This window comes from Lissotriton helveticus, chromosome 3_1 (assembly GCF_964261635.1).
Source record: "Lissotriton helveticus chromosome 3_1, aLisHel1.1, whole genome shotgun sequence".
In the NCBI taxonomy this organism is placed as follows: Eukaryota; Metazoa; Chordata; class Amphibia; order Caudata; family Salamandridae; genus Lissotriton; species Lissotriton helveticus.
In genome coordinates, this window is record NC_136061.1 from 1880204585 (window position 1) to 1880227730 (window position 23146).

The following is a 23146-nucleotide window of genomic DNA, read 5'->3' on the forward strand; positions in this document are numbered from 1 at the left end:
TTGTGTTCAGTCATGACTCTTTCCTTATTCCTTCACTTTTCCATAAGGCCAAATAGTGTCAGATGTATTAGTATGTTTTAAATTACTGAAAACAAACTCTGAAATTACCGTTTTCCCAACGTTCTGAAAGAAAAGCTCCTACAACATTTTTACAATATTTAAAAATTCATATTTCCATCTCTGCCTCACTGATATTCAACATTTCCTATAATACTGATATCACTTACTATGAGATCCATTTACAGTACCTATGTGACAACTAGAATTTTTATATTATCTTGAACACTTTTACTCACAATATAATTTTAAACAGCAGACTAACTTTTATTAACTGCTCCTGTCTTCATAGGCCAATTACCTTTACTTAAATTTTGGTTGTAAAAACACTAGGTATGAATTTTTTAAGTCAAAAGGCAAACGTTGTTTGAAAGTCAAATGAGTATCATTACAGTTAGTCCAACCTCTTTGACATTTTAAATAAATTGTATAATGCCCTGATGTTGTTGAAGGACCGTCATGATAAATAATAGCTACAGTTGCAAAAGTTCTTCCTGAAATTGATAACTGAGAAGCCACAAAATTTTTAATAGAAGTTGTCAATTTACTTCCATCAGGTCTACATCGTTGGAACATTAAAATGACATACTGACCATAATTTTGTATAAATAATGTGGACAGCATTGCAGACTTACATTGGGTACACACCATATTGTGATCAGCTGCTTTAACTAGATTATTTGAAGGCACTGATTTGCAGTCTGGTAAAGTCAAATATATAAATCTTTCGGTGTCTATTGTAGTACTACTTGATAAACTACAGTTGTCGCAGTCATGCTGCCATTGATAAGAAAGGCTAAAAAGATTTTTTATATCTACACCTTCATCTTCCAATACATCAAATATATACATTAAAAATTCCTGACAATCTTGCTGAATATTCTGTGAAAATTGTTTTTGACAAGAACATATGTCTAAAAGATTTCGAATTTCTGAAACACTTTCTATTTTTGCTCTATCACTGCTACATTTCTCAAACACAGAATTCAATAAACAACAGAATCTTTGATCCCGATTTTCAACAATCTGTTCTTGTAAAGTTTGAAGAAAAAAAACAACATTAACCACTACATTTGCATAGCAGTTGAAACCAGAACTGTTTTCAAACTGAAATCCAACAACATCTTCAACAGAATCCTTTTTCTTTCTGCTTACAATTACAGTTTCATCTAATTTTGGTCTTTTTGCTACTACCTCAGTGCAATTATTCTCATTTCTTCCTTTTCGGCCTACCACACGTTTTTCAAACAGAGGATATTGAGGCAAATGTGGAGCATACTCTCTTCTTAACCTATTGGATTCTTTAACACAATCTAGATCTGCACAAATCGTTGTTTCATCACACTCAATCAAGTACAATCCTGATAAAGTTCTGACTCATGATAATGCCACATATGCCATACCCTCTTTAAACACAGAACTTCCAATATTCACCAAAGCACTATCTACACTCAAACCTTGAGATTTCTGAATTGTCACCGCATATGCCAAACACACAGGAAACTGTTTTCAGCGAACATATAAGTCTTTCACAAGCAAAAATCTAGCTGAACAACGACAAATTTGTTCTATTTCGTCAATGCCATCAAATTTAATTTTTAAAATTTCTATTCCATCTCTATTTTTGTAATTCACAAAATCAACAACATGGCCCATTGCTCCATTTACTAGACCTCTTTCAACATTTAAATTCCTTCTCAAAATGATACGACAATTTAAACACACATTCAGAGTTTTTTCAAAACCAGCAATTTTAGATATAGTCTTCTCTAATGAATCCAATTTTGATTTCAAATTTTCAGACAAAATAATTGTTGCTCCCATATGCTCTATTTTATCTATAGCTTCCAGTTTCACTATCTCTTCATTTTCTAACTTTAACATTTTGTTGTTGAAGATGGAACATTCTTTCAGAGTTGGCATCAAACATATCCCAGATTTGTTCTCGTTAATTTTCTTAAAAATATTCTCTGAAAGAATGTTTTCATTTGGATACAAATTTGAAATTAATCGTGCATGTAAAGCTTCTTTTGCATGCTCACTTACTTTTCCGATTCTTACATCTTGTAGAATATTTTTATAATCTTCATCCTTTGCCTGTCGCATATTTTGAAGTAGTTCTGCATATTTGAAATTTAACCATATATTAACGTTTCCCAATGCTTCCTAGGCACTTCCTGGTATCTTCATGCGTAACCATTTTAAACACTGGTTGTCCTTTCACTGGAGTCAACTGCAGTAGATATCCAAAAACCATAATGTGTTTCCCTCCAAATAACACATCATACTCTGTTCTAAGAATTTCTTGCATTCTCAATTGCACAAAAGCAAGCATTAGATTTGAGACCATGCTTACTTCATCAATGATAAGAAGTTTCATTTTCTTCAGGACTCTGGAAACTTCGGAACACGCATCTCCAGATAGCTTGTGGTATTGCAATTTGTTATCATGCTCGACTGGTAGCATCAGTAAATGATGTAAAGTAATCCCTTTAATGTTATGTGCTGCCAGCCCCGTTGGAGCGGTAACAACACAAGACAGCGGTGATTCAGTCCTTTTCTGCAGATAAGTTGCAATTGCTTTAATCAGAAAACTTTTTCCAGTTCCCGCTTCTCCACTCACGTACATTAGGACAGGCTTAAATGATGTACTCTTTTTTCTCATGACTGAATCCATGTTCTATCTGTTCTGTGTGTTCGTCATATATCTGTTTCTGCTCAAGGTTTAGTTGTTTCACCAAATCTTCTAAGTTAACTACATCATCTTGAGCTTGTTCCATAGCTCTTTCCACCTCATCCATGGCAGTGGCAGCTTCATTTTGGATAATTGGTCCTCCAAGTGGATCCTGACTCAATGAAGTAGAACTCTGACTATCTTGAGAACTGTCTCTAGCAATCTCTACAGCAATTGTGGCTTCTTGCTCTATTTCTTCGTTCAACATTTGCAGATAATTTGGAAAAACAGGACATTCTATGGTTACCTTGGTTGCATTAAAAGAATCTTCGTAACAGAGAAAATCTCCAAGTAGTTCCTCTTCTGAACGCCATGGCTTAAAGAGTTGCAAAAGAGCTAAATAGTAAAATTCCCTTGTCTCTGGATTTTCGCAACTCAATTTTTGATGATTAATCAAATGGTCTTTTTTCTGCTTCACTAGACATCCTTCACACCCAATGACAGCATATATTCCATTATTGATATCTTCTCTGATGTTCCTCTTATAAATATAGTTTTGCAGAACTTCATACAAACAACTGTTCTCAAGATGACTACTTCTATTTGTATAGTATGTATCCAACATGTTTGTCTTCAAAATATCTGTACTGTTTGGTTCTTTCTCCGCCAAATACTCAATTTCTAGTACAGATTTCAAAACTCGGTTTTGTGTTCTAGCAAGACCTAGACTCGCCCAAATAATTGTTCTAGACTTGGCGTAGAGACTTGCTGATGATAACCGATCAGAACATTCATATGCTCCAATTTCTCGATGCGACAACATCTTCAGACTGAAACTGTATAATTTTTTACTTATACTCTTTTCATGCGAAATGTCCTCCCACATTTCCTTCAGTTCTGTCTTTTCTTTTTTTGTGATGTAAGACATCAAATATTAAGCCACAGCAATAGAGTTGTCAGCAACGAACTGAATATCCATGTTAGCATTCCACATGGACAAAATCACTGGGTTGTAGTCGTTGATGTACTTGGACACTTTGTTTCTTTTTAAATTGTATGTATTTTTGGGTGATTTCCTCGTCACAGTATGTCGCAGAGAAGACATCAAATTATTTACTCTTCCTTTAGAAATCGCTGGTCGTGGAAACCCGAAACGACATTTTGTGTAGAACTTGTCCTTGTTTCTGAATTTTCGACGACAGTACTTTCCACAACGATGGGATTGAAAGCGTAAAACTTATTGCCTCAAACTGTTTTCTTCGGTAGTTTTCGGAACAGCACATGTTGAATACTCTTCAATGAAGCTCATCACTGTCTCATCCGAATCTGTTCCAAATTTGGGTGCATCTTTAATCCACAACAACAAATGTATGTGAGGAGCACCTCTCGCTTGATACTCCTTTCTCCAAAAGAAATCCAAAACCTCTCCAAGGGTAAGATTTTTTTTGTTGGTAATAAAAGACATCATAGCTTCAAATCTATGATTGAAATATCTGTATACATTCACTGGATCCAAAGAACACAGTTCTCCAGGTGTTTTGAATTCTATATTTTGTATGTTTGCGTTTGCCTCTTGTAGAAATTGAAGTAAGTCGTCCCATGCATACTCAGCACAGCTAAGAGTGAGGAACCATGTAGGAGTTCCTAAGTTTCTTAGCATACATTTCAATTCCCCAGGACGATGGTACCAATACCCGTTTGTTCCACGTTGACATGCCATGAGATTGATTAGCTGAGATTCCAAAATACTGTCTTGCAGATTGACTTTCTCCATGAAGTCCCTCGCCGAAACATTTTGCAGATGTGGTCCACTTTTCAGTATATGGTTCACTGCATAAGAAAGCCCAGACAAGTCACTTTCATACAGTAAATGAAACAAATAAGGAATGCATTGACGAAACCTTAGATCTTCAGCATATAATCTTAAAGTCCGGTATTCAGATGCAGGAATTTGAAGTGGTCGATCGTGATATCGTCCACCTTGACCTGTTGGAAATAACTGTGGAAAACAACGAGCTTCCAAACTTTCTTCCCATACACTAATGGGACTTCCTTTTGCTGCTTTCATTTGAAACAAGTCAATTGCATTCCCCATTACTTCTTTGGAATGCAAAGGATGAACAGTATAATGTTCATATATTTCTTCACTTCTCGACACATCAACTTTTTCAATTTGGCCGGCTGAACAATCACTGTCTTCTTCTGCAACTGTTTCCTCTGCTCCAACACATACATGTTTGTAGTACTCATTGTTTTTGACCAAATACAACGTTGCCTTTTTGACTTTCCTAACATCCACTAAATCTTGCCAGATTTTCTTACTCTTTGTCGGAACCCCATTAACTAGAATAACCAGAGGTTCCTCTTCCACTTTCTCTACACCAATTGTATCAATATTTTTCTTGAAATCTAGAGGCAAATAAACAACTCTTCCCTTTAATCCTCTCTGTAAATCTGAAGGAGGCAATTTCCCTATCTTAGGCTCCATGCGAACAGTAGCCTGAAAAGGATGCACACATTGAATTAAAATAGATTCATATGTATTTAAATCCATCAATTCAGGAGGAATGTCTACCAACTCAAGATTAATATGAACAGCTCTAGCAGGCATTCTGTTTTCATTTAATTTATTATAACAATATTTACAAATACGCTGATCAGAACTCAAATCAAAAGAATCCTCCACCAACAAATAAGTTGCAAAATCCTTCCACTCATTATTCTTTACCTTTTCGCTTTTTACATATAAATCAACTAATCTAGTCTGGTGCTTATAATGAGTTCGTCGACAACACACACAACTAAAATTTGGCCTTTCACTTGATTTCACCTTAAACTTAGAAATGTCCTGGTCAAACTTTTCTGTACTTAAAATCTGTACATTGTCTTCCACATTACCTTGAATTTCTGTGTCAATTTCTACACTGTCCTCTTTTTCACCAAAGTAATTTAACTCAATTTCTTCACAAATGGTCTTCACGTCTAATTCAGTCCCATGCAAAAGAGCACTGTTTAACTGTTTTAGCTTAAGTGCTGGACTTTTTGCATAATACAACCTTCTCACTAATTTTCTCACTTTAGTATGATGTACTGCTAAAATCCTAAAATGATGAAAAACACTCTGACATACTTTTCTAGAAAGACAAGCCAGTGAATGCCCCTGCAACCCTGTGTTTTCTCTCACTCTGCAAGGATCTAACTCTTGCAACATCTTCATTTTCTGTTTTAGACTTTTCTTACTATATGTCCGTAAGAAATTACGAAGCAAATTGATTGAATCCTGTCGCACACTACAAATACTACTACACTTCCAAGTGTACACAGGACCCTTAGTATGTCTCCCTAAAACTTCATCAGCTAATACCTCTTCTGCATCTCTAGACACAAGTTTCTCTTTTTCAATCGGACAACCGTCTTTCACCTCATATGCTCGACCACTGGTGTCAACTGCATGCACCAAATCATTCTCCTGGAAGTAACTCTCCTCGTTAAAAAATGGCTCACAACTTGAACTATGCATCCATTCTCCTGAAAAAACTTTACAAAAATTAGTCCGATTAATTACTCTTTTGCATCTACTGTTTGATTTGAAAACATCAATTGTCTTGTTAAGTGTCCTAATTCTATGGATTATTAAAATAAATAATTTTTTCTTAACTTCAAAAGCCCGATCAACAATCTTCTCTACACTTTTCTTTTTCTTGTAAAAAGCAGCTCTGTTTACCTTTCTTAACATGTTTTAACAAATTTAAAACCACCCTATTGCGAAACATTCATTTACGAATGTCTCTAAATTGGTTTTGCCTTCTATTCCTATACATATTATTCTCTCCTGCTCCAGTAGTAAAATTTTTGGGGGGCCTCTCCTTCCTTTTCAAATTTGCTCTCTCCTTCTGTATATTTACATTCTCATCAACATTTTTTTTTGATCTACATATGTTCCGTAAGAAAGACTTAGTTGTCTTACCAGGAGCTTTTTTCCTGTTTTTTGAAGTATTTGTTGTAGAGGAGTGCTTTAATTCCGTTGCTGTTTTTTTTTTTCCGCTTGGCATCTTTTCTTCTCCTCTGCCTTGAGGGCATATTTCCTTACTATTAAAATCTTGATTTCAATCTGTGTTAAAGAAAAAAATAACACATTATAGACCACTATTACCAAACAACAAAGCAATGACAATAAGCAAACAATATAAACACTAGTTTACAACATATCTAAGTTTATATCGCAGCAACTATGTAACTAGGAGTAAGGCAGAGAAAAAGAGCTAGAGGAACTAACACAAAAAGACAGAGAGAGTCAGACAAAGAAACAGATTGAGGGAGTAAAACATAGAGAAGGAGTAAGACAGAGAGAGTGTATAATATGTTGTAAGACAGATAAAGGATGTAATAGGGAGAGGGAGTAAGTCAAAGAAAGGGAGAAAGGGAGTAAGTCAGAAAAAGGGTGTAACAGGGTAGAAGACAGAGAGAGAGTGTAAGAGGATGTAAGACAGAGAGAGGGTGTTAGAAAGGGAAAGGATGTAAAAGAGACTAAAACAGAGAGAGGCTGTAAAAGGTAGAGAGAGAGAGTAAATTTGAGAGAGGGTGTAAAAGGAAGTAAATCAGAGAGAGGATGTAACAAGGAGTAAGTCAGACAGAGGGTGTAACAGGAAGAGAGGAAGAGAATAAAAAACTCAGAAAGAGGGAGACAGGGTGTAAAACAGACAAAAGGTGTAATAGGGAGTAACTCTGGGAGAGAATGTTATAAAGAGAAAGGTTGTAAGACGGAGTAAATCAGGAAGAGGATGTAAGAGAAAGTCTGACTTACAAATTGCTGTAAAAAAGAGAGAGAGGGAATAAATTAAAGACAGGGTGTAAGAGAAAGTAAGTCAAAGAGAGAGTGTAACAGAGTGTAACACAGAGTCAGGATGTAAAAAGGAATAAGTCAGAGAGAGGGTGTTAGAAGGGGACAGGTGGAAAAATAGAGTAATTCAGGAAGAGAATATAATAGAGGTTAATACATTGTTGATAATCCTTGGCAAAGAAATGTTGGTGTATAAAGGAATTGTATTTTCTAAATGAGTGAGGTTTCAGTAGAATAATGAAATGTTTATACATATGACCTATGCTCTGTTTTGTAAATGTTATTTAAAAAACAATTTCGGGCACATGAATGGGTTTTACATTATTGACAAGGATTAGATAGTATCTGCATGATTAAAAAAAAATATTAGCACATTTCACAATCATATCACCTGTGTTTCCTCAGCTTAGTAAGCAGATTGTGCAGATGAGGTGAGGCCTGTCCAGGGGTGCAGAGGACGTACGTCCTGTGTCCAACAGTGCTGTGAACAGGGCTCACCTCCTCTGACCATTAGACAAGCCTCACCTCCTCCATGATCCCTGAACAAGCCTCAATCTATTGGGTATAATAGATGGTAACAGGATGCAAATGAGGTGAGACCTGACCAGGAGTACAGATGAGGTCAGGCCTGTCCTGGGAAGCAGAGGTGTTGAGGCCTGTGTCTAAGAGGGCAGTGGAATGGACTTCATGAAGCCTCTACCCCACTGCACTCTTAGGCACAGGCCTCACCTCCTCTGCACCCCTGGACAGGCCTCTCTCCCACTACACTCTTGAACACAGGCCTCATCTCCTCTGCACCCGTAGACAAGCCTCACCTCATCTGCAACCCTGAACAGGCCTCACCTCATCTGCACCCCTGGACAGGCCTCACCTCATCTACACCCCTGGACAGGCCTCACCTTATCTGCACCCTGTTACCATCTATTATACCCAATAGATTGAGGCCTGTCCAGAGTGCACGGATGAGGTGAGGCTTGTCCAAGTGTCAGATGAGGTGAGTCCTCTCCACTGCACTCTTGGATACAGGCCTCACCTCCTCTGTACCCCTGGACATGCCTCACCTCATCTGCACAATCTACTTCCTAATCTGAGGAAACACAGGTGACATGATTGTGAAAGGTTCAAATATATCTATTTAATCTTGCAGACACTATTTATTCCTTCTCAAAAATGTAAAATCTATTCATTTGCCCCAAAATCGTTTTTCCAATAACATTCAGAAACAGAGCGCTCGTCCTATGCGAAGAATTCGATTAGTAAGCAGATTGTGCAGATGAGGTGAGGCCTGTCCAGGGGTGCGGAGGAGGTAAGTCCTGTGTCCAGGAGTGCTGTGGACAGGACTCACCTCCTCTGACCCCTATACAAGCCTCACCTCCTCCGTGCCCCCTGGACAGGCCTCAATCTATTGGGTAAAATAGATAGTAACAGGATGCAGATGAGGTGAGACCTGACCAGGAGTACAGATGAGGTCAGGGCTGTCCTGGGGAGCAGAGGTGTTGAGGCTTGTGTCTAAGAGGGCAGTGGAATGGACTTCATGAAACCTCTCCCCCACTGCACTCTTAGACACAGGCCCCACCTCCTTTCCTCTATCTTACAAATGTTGATACCAAGCATTATCAAAAAACATGACACAAACCAACAAGAAAGAATCTCAATCTGCTTCCTAATCTGAGGAAACACAGGTGACATAATTGTAAAAAGTTCCAATATATTTATATAATCATGCAGACACTATTTATTCCTTCTCAAAAATGTAAAAGCCATTCATTTGCCCCAAAATCGTTTTTTAAATAACATTTAAGAAACAGTGCGCAGGTCCTATGTACAAGCATTCAATTTCACTACTGAAACATCACTATTTTACAAAATACAATTCCTCTATCTTGCAAATGTTGATACCAAGCATTATCAAAAAACATGACACAAACCAACAAGAAAGAATCTCAATCTGCTTCCTAATCTGAGGTAACACAGGTGACATGATTGTGAAAGGTTCAAATATATCTATTTAATCTTGCAGACACTATTTATTCCTTCTAAAAAATGTAAAAGCTATTCATTTGCCCCAAAATCGTTTTTCCAATAACATTCAAGAAACAGAGCGCTCGTCCTATGTACAAGCATTCAATTAGTAAGCACATTGTGCAGATGAGGTGAGGCCTGTCCAGGGGTGCGGAGGAGGTAAGTCCTGTGTCCAAGAGTGCTGTGGACAGGACTCACCTCCTCTGACACCTATACCAGCCTCACCACCTCCGTGCCCCCTGTACAGGCCTCAATCTATTTGGTAAAATAGATAGTAACAGGATGCAGATGAGGTGAGACCTAACCAGGAATACAGATGAGGTCAGGACTGCCCTGGGGAGCAGAGGTGTTGAAGCCTGTGTCTAAGAGGGCAGTGGGATGGACTTCATGAAACCTCTCCCCCACTGCACTCTTAGACACAGGCCCCACCTCCTTTCCTCTATCTTACAAATGTTGATACCAAGCATTATCAAAAAACATGACACAAACCAACAAGAAAGAATCTCAATCTGCTTCCTAATCTGAGGTAACACAGGTGACATCATTGTGAAAAGTTCAAATATATTTATTTAATCGTGCAGACACTATTTATTCCTTCTCAAAAATGTAAAATTCATTCATTTGTCTCAAAATCGTTTTTTAAATAACATTTTAGAAACAGAGCGCAGGTCCTATGTACAAGCATTCAATTTCACTACTGAAACGTCACTATTTCACAAAATACTATTCCTCTATCTTGTAAATGTTAATACCAAGCATTATCAAAAAACATGACACAAACCAACAAGAAAGAAGCTCAATCTGCTTCCTAATTTGAGTTAACACAGGTGACATCATTGTGAAAGGTTCAAATGTATTTCTTTAAGCACGCAGACACTATTTATTCCTTCTCAAAAATGTAAAAGCCATTCATTTCCCCCAAAATCGTTTTTCACATCACAATTAAGAAACACAGCACAGGTCCTATGTACAAGCATTCCATTTCACTACTGAAACTTCACAATTTTACAAAATACAATTCCTCTATGCAGTAAAAACTTTTTACCAAGCATTATCAAAAAACATGACACAAAGCAACATTAAAAAACCACAATTTGCTTCCAAACTTCTCCATAGAGTATACAAGTCTCTATCTATATTAAATGAATCATTACTCACCTTTACAAATGCTTTGTGAGATTGAGAACAGTGTCAGACACACACACCAATATTTCTTTAGCAGAGCGAAAGGTATGTACTCCAGGCACTGCAACCATGAATGGCACAGAAAACCTCTAATTCGACACACATATCCCTCATGTTAACCAATTAAAACTCTTCCCTCTCTATTTTCAAACCAACACCCTTCCCCCCTCAGCCTTTCTACCTGTTACCATAGCAACTCCCCCCTCACTGAGCTCTCAGGTTTAAAAGTTTACTCTACAATGTTGCAAATGAACTCCGCAAAGATGTTTGACCTCTCAATACACCAGCTTATCCGGTGCAATGTTTCTTTAAATGACTTTTTCTTAACCATTCAAATTACTTCTTTCACAGAACAGAACCATGCACCCTAACTTTCAGTTTTCAACTATCTGAATCCACAAATCATTGCTTGTGATTCAAGAGCACTGAAACTCCACAGTTTTTGTTTTACAAACTCCTACTGTTCCAACTGCCATTTCATTCCCACACTTCATCTGACTGCACCAGAACCTCCTCTTACCATGTATTCTGTCTGGATTATTGGACATAGCTACATCCACTGGGCTCAAAGGTATGCAGCTACCAGAAATTTTCACAACCATGATTTACCAAATATAGACATCAAGTGGATTGGCCAAAGAGGATTGAGATGTCATCAATTGATACCATTGGTGAAAACCTTTTTGCATCTGCCACACCCTCACCTCATAATTCTGCACTGTCATGGAAATGACTTAGGCACTTTGACTGGGGTAGGTCTGGAAATGCTTTTAAAGGACACCTTTGAGCAATTGATGACACTTTTTCCTCAAACTGCCTTGGTATATTCCAATATATGCCAAAGACAGAAATGGAAGTGGTCCAACCAATTTTGTCCACAATTTGAGAAAGCACAGAAACATGTGAATAAATCTGTTTCTGCTTACATGAGAGACTATGGAATGGGTTCAATGTACAACAATAACTTGCGTTACAACATGCAAGATATCTACAGAGGAGATGGTGTGCACTTCTCAGATGAGGGGAATAGAATATTCCTCCTGAATTTAAGACTGTGCATTGGAACCTACTGGTAGGTACCTAAATCAGCCACAGAACCCTAAAGCTCTTTTCAGGGCTACCCTACCTCTGATCACTCCAAATGATTATTTTACTCTAACTTTTTTCACTGTTTTTCACCAAAGTACGCTCCCCGGTACGTGTACCGGGCGCTCCCCCCGCGAAACATTAAAATTCTTTTTGTTTTTTTTGGCCTATATGGGCCTCCTAAGCCCCCCTCAGAAAACCTAGGGGGTCAGGGGGTGTCTACCGTGCCCCCTTTTACCCATTCCCAACGTTGTTTGTCCTCCATCTTGTGTCTCAAATCTACCGAAACACAAGATGGAGGACTCCCGTAGCGCTGCCGGTACGCGTACCGGGGCGCGCACCAGTAAGCGCTCCCCAAAACTTTTTTACGTTAATTTACATAAAAACCACTTGAGAGACTTTCACCAAATATAGAATAGGCTCTACTACATACCAGTCCCTGCCATTTTCCCAAATTTGGTGGAATTCCATTGAGCCATTTGGGCTGTAGCCCTGTCTAAATATCCTGAGGTAAATTACATGACAAAAACACATATTAAGTGTTAGAATTTACAACCAATTAAAATGTTACTTTCATTTTCTACTTTTTTTCCTGACATTTGATTGGTTATGTACATGAATATAAATGAAAAATGAGAGGGAAACACGGCCATTTTGACTACAACTACCTGAGGTACATCTTTAAAGAATTTTCACATTTATCTTCAACACCTTTCAATAAGGTAAGTTGTTAATTTGTAAGGGGCACTTTAAGTTAATTTGTAAAAACGTTTTCTGATAGTTATTTACTGTCCCTCTGTTATAGTTATAGATTGAGATAGGCTTCTCTGTTATAGTTATAGATTGAGTTAGGCTTCTCTGGTATAATTATGAAATTACTTAGGCTTCTTCACATACACTTTTTTGATATTTCTACTTCCTGCCTGATACCATACACTGCCCAAAGATAACTTCACTGTTAAAAACTCAGAAGTACCTGTCTAAACTTAAACCCAACACTGCCCTAACTCTACTGATATATTTATTTTTAATGCAATTTACAGCAAGAAATTGGAAGGAGAACCAAACAAAATTAATATTTCTTTCGAAATTGTTCTGGAGAACAATCCTGAAGAAGACTTTGACTTTATGGATCAGTCTCTGGACGAAGAGTTACTTAATTGTGTGGAAGAAATAAAATCATGGACTGAAAATGAGGACATTCCTGATGATGTAATGTTGGAAGTTCTTTTAAATTTTGAAAAATCACAACAATAAATTTGTATTTAATAATTAAAAATTGTTCCAGACATTATTCATTTTTATATGTAATTCATGAAATAGTACCAAAATGATTATAATATAAAGTGAGACTTATAGTATACTGTGCAACTTTTTTGTGTTACATAGTAATTTTGCTCATAGTTACTTCCTTTCTCCCACTATATTATCTCCAATGTGTATTTGACATCTCTTTTTCATCTGCTGCCTCCATGTTGTTTCTGCTTTCCTGACAGACTATGGTATAGATTCCATATACCACAATAACTTTTGTAACAACATGCAAATTATCTAAAGAGGAGACGGTGTACATTGAATTTAAGACTCTGTATTGGTACCTACATGCTGGTACTTAAATCACCCACACAACACAACAACTCTATGCAAAGCTACCCTACCTCTAAGCACTTTAAATTATTATTTTACTGTTTCACTGGGTTTTCTCCTTGGTACGCTCCCCGGTATGCGTACCGAGCGCTCCTCCCCCCCCCCCCGCAGGGCCCTTTTATGGCCCCCACATCAAACCTAGGGGTCAGGGGGGGTCTACCCTGCCCCCTTATGGTCATTTCCCCCTTTGATTTTACCACCTCTTGTGTCTCGATCCTACCGAGACACAAGATGGCGACCGCTCCGGACTGTTTGAAATGTTGACAGACACCCGAGAGCCAATCAGCTTTCCGCTCGCGAACTCGCGTTACGCGCCGGGTGCGCTCCCCGGTGCGCGTACCAGGGCGCGCTTATAGATATATATATATTTTTTTAACCTAAATTACTCAAAATCCTCTGGAGCACATATCTTGAGACATAGCAAAGGCACATCGGGCTACCAGTCCCTACAATTTTGCCAAGTTTGGTGGGAATCCATTCAGCCGTTCGGGCTAAAAGTGAGTCCAACCGCCCTATGGAAATTAACATGGGGAAAACACGTTTTGGGACCCCCCTTTAATCTCGGCCCCCGCTTGACAAATAACTCCCAAACTTTCAGGGAAGGAGCAGAGCGGAGCGGGCCATCTAATTTGAGAAATTCGTGAAAATTCGTCCACCGGCGCCAAAGTTATTCCCAATAGAATGTTGCAGATTTCCTATGGAAACTAGGTCCTAACTATAACTACCTACTGGCGACCGCCAGTAGGATATATATATATATATATATATATATATATATATATATATATATATATATATATATATATATATATATATATATATATATATATATATATATATATATATATATATATATATATGCAACAAAAACCTCAAGCAGCGAGGAAGGAAGAGGCCACAGGCAGGGATTTCGAATGAGGCTTTCTTTATTAGAGACAGCAGGTGTGGCATGATGCATTTCGGCTTTGGATCGCCTTCTTCAGATGCCGCTGCCAAACTGAGGTGAGAAAAGTCTAACTTTAATAGTCCTGCACCACTCCCCTGATAAGGAATAGGCGCCACCCCCAACCATGTGATCATCCACCACGCTGTAGTGTGGTAGCAAACTACAACTCCCAGAAACCTGCATACCTGGGCTGGTGGGATGTGGGGTAACCGCAAGTAAATCCAGGTGTTCGTGCCGCCATGCAGTGTTGGACTCTCTTACTTCAGCTTGTAATGTTTCTCGAACACCTCTCGAGTCCCCGCATAACGCTCCAGCCTAATGAGAGCAGGTTTAACGTGTCGTGTAATGATTACAGTGAACCAAAAACCCTCTGTGAAGTCACAGACTGCCGGCTGGCAGTATCCCCGGTTTGTCCTGGAATCACGAGGCGGGCTGCCGCTTGTCAATACCTTGACCAAATGAAAACTGCTTGCGCAGGAACCAGTGATGCAGGCAGCCAACTTGAAGGAGCGGGGCCCCTTGACGTGTCTCTGGCTGACACGTACAAATGCAACAAACACCTCCAGCAGCGCGGAAGGAAGAGGCCACAGGCAGGGATTACGAATTAGGCTTTCTTTATTAGAGACATCAGGTGTGGCATGATGCATTTCGGCTTTGGATCACCTTCTTCAGATGCCGCTGCCAAACTGAGGTGAGAAAAGTCCAACTTTCATAGTCCTGCACCACTCCCCTGATAAGGAATAGGCGAAACCCCCAACCATGTGATCATCCACCGCGCTGTAGTGTGGTAGCAAACTACAACTCCCAGAAACCTGCATACCTGGGCTGGTGGGATGTGGGGTAACCGCAAGTAAATCCTGGTGTTCGTGCCGCCATGCAGTGTTGGACTCTCTTACTTCAGCTTGTAATGTTTCTCGAAAACCTCTCGAGTCCCCGCATAAGGCTCCAGCCTAATGAGAGCAGGTTTTCCGGGTCGTACAATGATTACAGTGAACCAAAAACCCTCTGTGAAGTCACAGACTGCCGGCTGGCAGTATCCCCGGTTTGTCCTGGAATCACGAGGCGGGCTGCCGCTTGTCAATACCTTGCCCAAACGAAAACTGCTTGCGCAGGAACCAGTGATGCAGGCAGCCAACTTGAAAGAGCGGGCCCCTTGACGTGTCTCTGGCTGACACGAACAAATGCAACAAAAACCTCCAGCAGCGCGGAAGGATGAGGCCACAGGCAGGGATTACGAATGAGGCTTTCTTTATTAGAGACAGCAGGTGTGGCATGATGCATTTCGGCTTTGGATCGCCTTCTTCAGATGCCGCTGCCAAACTGAGGTGAGAAAAGTCCAACTTTAAAAGTTCTGCACCACTCCCCTGATAAGGAATAGGCGCCACCCCCAACCATGTGATCATCCACCGCGCTGTAGTGTGGTAGCAAACTACAACTCCCAGAAACCTGCATACCTGGGCTGGTGGGATGTGGGGTAACCGCAAGTAAATCCTGGTGTTCGTGCCGCCATGCAGTGTTGGACTCTCTTACTTCCGCTTGTATATATATATATATATTTTTTTTTTATATATATATATATATTAATTCAAACAGGAACCCAATTTCGAATCAAGGCAGCAGGAAGTATTCTATCTCGTTTATTCAATAGGTTGAGATTTGCATCTTGCTGTCAGGCATAAATCACAAAAGGAACATCAGAAGTTCAAGCGCTGAACGCGTTTCAGGATTCATTCCTTTCTTCAGCAGCGTCAGTTCGTGAAGGATAAACAGGCACTGTTCTCGGTGCACACTTATGTTGATGACTGCCTCAGTGGGCGTGGTTCGTTTTACGGCTTTCTGGGAACCGTAGTGTGGCCAAATGTATTCCCCATGTGGGTGTGCTTGAATGCCTCGATTTACGAAATAATTTCACCTCAGTGGGTTGATGCACTCTCATGGTAGATGCCTTCCCCGCTTTATAGATGCAAACACGATTACCAGGCTGGCAACTCCCTGTGAGTATTCAGTCTGACTTCCTCTCCAATACACATACCCTCGTGGTATCTGAGCGAGTCCGCAGCAGCAGTGGGCCCCAATTCCCGACCTAGGCAGTCCGTTGCAAATTAATTCAAACAGGAACCCAATTTCGAATCAAGGCCGCAGGAAGTATTCTATCTCGTTTATTCAATAGGTTGAGATTTGCATCTTGCTGTCAGGCATAAATCACAAAAGGAACATCAGAAGTTCAAGCGCTGAACGCGTTTCAGGATTCATTCCTTTCTTCAGCAGCGTCAGTTCGTGAAGGATAAACAGGCACTGTTCTCGGCGCACACTTATGTTGATGACTGCCTCAGTGGGCGTGGTTCGTTTTACGGCTTTCTGGGAACCGTAGTGTGGCCAAATGTATTCCCCATGTGGGTGTGCTTGAATGCCTCGATTTCCGAAATAATTTCACCTCAGTGGGTTGATGCACTCTCATGGTAGATGCCTTCCCCGCTTTATAGATGCAAACAAGATTACCAGGCTGCCAACTCCCTGTGAGTATTCAGTCTGACTTCCTCTCCAATACACATACCCTCGTGGTATCTGAGCAAGTCCGCAGCAGCAGTGGGCCCCAATTCCCGACCTAGGCAGGCCGTTGCAAATTAATTCAAACAGGAACCCAATTTCGAATCAAGGCCGCAGGAAGTATTCTATCTCGTTTATTCAATAGGTTGAGATTTGCATCTTGCTGTCAGTCATAAATCACAAAAGGAACATCAGAAGTTCAAGCGCTGAACGCGTTTCAGGATTCATTCCTTTCTTCAGCAGCGTCAGTTTGTGAAGGATAAAAAGGCACTGTTCTCGGCGCACACTTATGTTGATGACAGCCTCAGTGGGCGTGGTTCGTTTTACGGCTTTCTGGGAACCGTAGTGTGGCCAAATGTATTCCCCATGTGGGTGTGCCTGAATGCCTCGATTTCCGAAATAATTTCACCTCAGTGGGTTGATGCACTCTCATGGTAGATGCCTTCCCCGCTTTATAGATGCAAACACGATTACCAGGCTGGCAACTCCCTGTGAGTATTCAGTCTGACTTCCGCTCCAATACACATACCCTCGTGGTATCTGAGCGAGTCCGCAGCAGCAGTGGGCCCCAATTCCCGACCTAGGCAGGCCGTTGCAAATTAATTCAAACAGGAACCCAATTTTGAATCAAGGCCGCAGGAAGTGTTCTATCTCGTTTATTCAATAGGTTGAGATTTGCATCTTGCTGTCAGGCATAAATCACAAAAGGAACATCAGAAGTTCAAGCGCTGAACGCGTTTCAGGATTCATTCCTTTCTTCAACAGCGTCAGTTCGTGAAGGATAAACAGGCACTGTTCTCGGCGCACACTTATGTTGATGACTGCCTCAGTGGGCGTGGTTCGTTTTACGGCTTTCTGTGAACCGTAGTGTGGCCAAATGTATTCCCCATGTGGGTGTGCCTGAATGCCTCGATTTCCGAAATAATTTCACCTCAGTGGGTTGATGCACTCTCATGGTAGATGCCTTAACCGCTTTATAGATGCAAACACGATTACCAGGCTGGCAACTCCCTGTGAGTATTCAGTGTGACTTCCTCTCCAATACACATACCCTCGTGGTATCTGAGCGAGTCCGCAGCAGCAGTGGGCCCCAATTCCCGACCTAGGCAGGCCGTTGCAAATTAATTCAAACAGGAACCCAATTTCGAATCAAGGCCGCAGAAAGTATTCTATCTCATTTATTCAATAGGTTGAGATTTGCATCTTGCTGTCAGGCATAAATCACAAAAGGAACATCAGAAGTTCAAGCGCTGAACGCGTTTCAGGATTCATTCCTTTCTTCAGCAGCGTCAGTTCGTGAAGGATAAACAGGCACTGTTCTCGGCGCACACTTATGTTGATGACTGCCTCAGTGGGCGTGGTTCGTTTTACGGCTTTCTGGGAACCATAGTGTGGCCAAATGTATTCCCCATGTGGGTGTGCTTGAATGCCACGATTTCCGAAATAATTTCACCTCAGTGGGTTGATGCACTCTCATGGTAGATGCCTTCCCCGCTTTATAGATGCAAACACGATTACCAGGCTGGCAACTCCCTGTGAGTATTCAGTCTGACTTCCTCTCCAATACACATACCCTCGTGGTATCTGAGCGAGTCCGCAGCAGCAGTGGGCCCCAATTCCCGACCTAGGCTGGCCATTGCAAATTAATTCAAACAGGAACCCATTTTCGAATCAAGGCCGCAGGAAGTATTCTATCTCGTTTATTCAATAGGTTGAGATTTGCATCTTGCTGTCAGACATAAATCACAAAAGGAACATCAGAAGTTCAAGCGCTGAACACGTTTCAGGATTCATTCCTTTCTTCAGCAGCGTCAGTTCGTGAAGGATAAACAGGCACTGTTCTAGGCGCACACTTATGTTGATGATTGCCTCAGTGGGCGTGGTTCGTTTTACGGCTTTCTGGGAACCGTAGTGTGGCCAAACGTATTCCCCATGTGGGTGTGCTTGAATGCCTCGATTTCCGAAATAATTTCACCTCAGTGGGTTGATGCACTCTCATGGTAGATGCCTTCCCCGCTTTATAGATGCAAACACGATTACCAGGCTGGCAACTCCCTGTGAGTATTCAGTCTGACTTCCTCTCCAATACACATACCCTCGTGGTATCTGAGCGAGTCCGCAGCAGCAGTGGGCCCCAATTCCCGACCTAGGCAGGCCGTTGCAAATTAATTCAAACAGGAACCCAAATTCGAATCAAGGCCGCAGGAAGTATTCTATCTCGTTTATTCAATAGGTTGAGATTTGCGAGGGTATGTGTATTGGAGCCGTAAAACGAACCACGCCCACTGAGGCAGTCATCAACATAAGTGTGCGCCGAGAACAGTGCCTGTTTATCCTTCACGAACTGACGCTGCTGAAGAAAGGAATGAATCCTGAAACGCGTTCAGCGCTTGAACTTCTGATGTTCCTTTTGTGATTTATGCCTGACAGCAAGATGCAAATCTCAACCTATTGAATAAACGAGATAGAATACTTCCTGCGGCCTTGATTCGACAGCAAGATGCAAATCTCAACCTATTGAATAAACGAGATAGAATACTTCCTGCGGCCTTGATTCGAAATTGGGTTCCTGTTTGAATTAATTTGCAACGGCCTGCCTAGGTCGGGAATTGGGGCCCACTGCTGCTGCGGACTCGCTCAGATACCACGAGGGTATGTGTATTGGAGAGGAAGTCAGACTGAATACTCACAGGGAGTTGCCAGCCTGGTAATCGTGTTTGCATCTATAAAGCGGGGAAGGCATCTACCATGAGAGTGCATCAACCCACTGAGGTGAAATTATTTCGGAAATCGAGGCATTCAAGCACACCCACATGGGGAATACATTTGGCCACACTACGGTTCCCAGAAAGCCGTAAAACTAACCACGCCCACTGAGGCAGTCATCAACATAAGTGTGCGCCGAGAACAGTGCCTGTTTATCCTTCACGAACTGACGCTGCTGAAGAAAGGAATGAATCCTGAAACGCGTTCAGCGCTTGAAATTCTGATGTTCCTTTTGTGATTTATGCCTGACAGCAAGATGCAAATCTCAACCTATTGAATAAACGAGATAGAATACTTCCTGCGGCCTTGATTCGAAATTGGGTTCCTGTGTGAATTAATTTGCAACGGCCTGCCTAGGTCGGGAATTGGGGCCGACTGCTGCTGCGGACTCGCTCAGATACCACGAGGGTATGTGTATTGGAGCGGAAGTCAGACTGAATACTCACAGGGAGTTGCCAGCCTGGTAATGGTGTTTGCATCTATAAAGCGGGGAAGGCATCTACCATGAGAGTGCATCAACCCACTGAGGTGAAATTATTTCGGAAATCGAGGCATTCAAGCACACCCACATGGGAATACATTTGGCCACACTACGGTTCCCAGAAAGCCGTAAAATGAACCACGCCCACTGAGGCAGTCATCAACATAAGTGTGCGCCGAGAACAGTGCCTGTTTATCCTTCACGAACTGACGCTGCTGAAGAAAGGAATGAATCCTGAAACGCGTTCAGCGCTTGAACTTCTGATGTTCCTTTTGTGATTTATGCCTGACAGTAAGATGCAAATCTCAACCTATTGAATAAACGAGATAGAATACTTCCTGTGGCCTTGATTCGAAATTGGGTTCCTGTTTGAATTAATATATATATATATATATATATATATATATATATATATATATATATATATATATATATATATATATATATATTCACTGAAAAAAACATAAGTTGAAAGTATGTGCTGTTCGGACAGTGCTTGCTGGGCACCGAATTCTGTACCTTCGACTCACTAGTTGAACACGGGTCATCCGTCCAACTCCCTGAATGTGCAGCAATTACTTCCTTTTTACGGTAAGTACTATTTTTGTCTCTTGCATTTCTTCATCACCATTTTCAGTCTTCTGCATTGTACCTCGTTTCCACTGCCTTTAGTATTTCTCTGCATCTGGTTAGTTCTCTTCTAGTACTTCCTTGCACCTGGCTATCGCTACCTTTAACACTTCTGTGTTCCTGGCTGTCACTGCAATTTTTCATTTCCCTGTATCTGGTTGATGCTGCCTTTAGCATTATCATTCCATATGACTTATAGCTCTGTGTTGCGTTATGGTGCAGTGACCTCTTTCACGGCCTCACCAGCAGGATTTTGACAAATATTTAAAAAATGGCTCTATAAGGGCTTTATCTTCTTCAAAGGCCTTACACTGGTTGTTTGGATTACGTATCCCCTATCTCATCACCAGTTGTAGCTGCCTCCCCAGCCTCGGAGCATGTAAATATTTATGCTATACCCAGAGATTGATATGATACATCTTTATTCCACAGTGTGTATCCATTAACTGAACATTCTACATCATGAATTTTATTAAATACACTCAAGGACTTACGTCACTGTTCTACAGAGTCTATCAGGAGCGAAAAGGGTCCCATTATCTCTAACTCACAAGACTCTACACCCACCAGTGACTAAAGAGACACTTTCAGTTACAAGCAAGACCTGTTGACATTGAAAGGAACACCAGCAGCAATGCCCTGCTTGCATCCATTAAAAGTACCATCTAAAGACAACTGCATTTAGCGGCATATCATTTATCAACATCTCAGCTTTTCAGAAGCTGCATAAAACCTTGCCGGCTGAGATGATGAGGATGATGACTTCATTCTACATCTGGAAAATAATACTGGGTATAGGCGTGGTTTACAGATTTACCAAAAACTCATAGAACCCCGTTCACCAGGATTTTGCCTCTGCTGTCCAAACACAAGAACGTCTACTAATATTTTAATAACTAACATCACTTCGTAGCTGTAAAGACTGATCGCTATCTATTAAGGCTGCAACGTATTTCTTCTTCTTGTTCAGTGCTTGCTACACCAACATTTAGCAATACATAACAAATAACAGATGTTGTGATTATCCAGCTTAATCAAGTTCAATTTAGCAATGTCAGAAAGATAAATGGCATAGTTGGCCCCCATGGGATCCAAACCTGTGACTGGCTGCTTGCTTAGATAGCTCAGAGCGGCAACTCCCTGAACTATGTGACTGGTTTGCAGCATACTGCTAAACCACCATTTAGCCATGCATAACAGATGACAGATGTTGTGATTATCTAGCTTAATCAAGTTCAATTTAGCAATGTCAGAAAGTTGAATGGCATTGTTGGCCCCCATGGGATTCAAACCTGTGACCGGCTGCTTTCATGGATATCTCAGAGCGGCAACTCATTGAACTATGTGACTGGTTTGCAGCATACTGGCCTTCTCAAAATAGATGTTACTGAAGAAGAAGATACATACTACCAGTTTTGCGCTCAGTAAATGCTGGTGATACACAGAAATTGTTCAAAACGCTCTTCCTTTTTCTTCCTCTCTCCACAGGGTGTGTAATTGCAATATAACAGTAGGATTCTGATCGAATTTTTGAAACGTAATCTATATAACAAATTCTATTAAGAACAATTAAGTTTGAGATATCCAAATAAGAGCATTGCCACCTTTTCAATTGAGTGAATGTAGAAACTTTAGCATGCTTAAACTACTGATATCTATCCATGCAAGCAAGTAAATGCCTTACCTAAGCCTTCAAGAATCGTCCTCATCGATAATGCATTTATCAATAAATTTATTATTGTTGCTCCTGCAACAAGTAGAAGCAACTAGAAAGAAAATACAAGATTTTTTATTGAAAATTACTTTCAACAACTTTTGTAACTGTACTTTTCGCACACAGTTTATCGGTGTACTTCAAAATGTGCTAATAAAATTAATGTGAATTCAAAAACATCGACAAGCACGAGCACAAAAGGTTATAAGCACTCAAAATCTCCTAGAACCGTGGTACAAAAGACAGATCTACTTCAATTTAGAAGTTGTATTGTGACAAGAGAATGTCACTTACCATACTATACAATAAAAACAACAAACCTGTACCACACTAAATCATCAGCAGACAATGTGAAAATGCAATAACCGTGTCTGTTGGCGTGTCTTGTTCCTCGACTGCTGTGCTTTTAAAAGACAACTGCGGTGAAGTCGATTTCACAGGACTTCTTGACCTTCGGTTCCCCGTGTAGCCTGGACTAAATAAATGCGTGGAAGAAAGAACTGAGGGGCATATTACCTAGGGTGGCGATAGGCAATTATCACCGGTTTAGC

At 40.6% G+C, this 23146-nt stretch overlaps 1 protein-coding gene across 1 annotated transcript in view; it reads right to left on the reverse strand.

Annotated features, from left to right (window-relative positions):
• Nucleotides 1-23146, reverse strand: part of LOC144823935 (sperm-specific sodium:proton exchanger-like) — a 5382759-nt gene that overhangs the window by 2989427 nt on the left and 2370186 nt on the right. The window contains exon 7 of the mRNA XM_078682869.1: nucleotides 22566-22647. Coding sequence (XP_078538995.1) covers nucleotides 22566-22647 — 82 coding nt within the window. The remainder of the gene's footprint in view (nucleotides 1-22565; nucleotides 22648-23146) is intronic.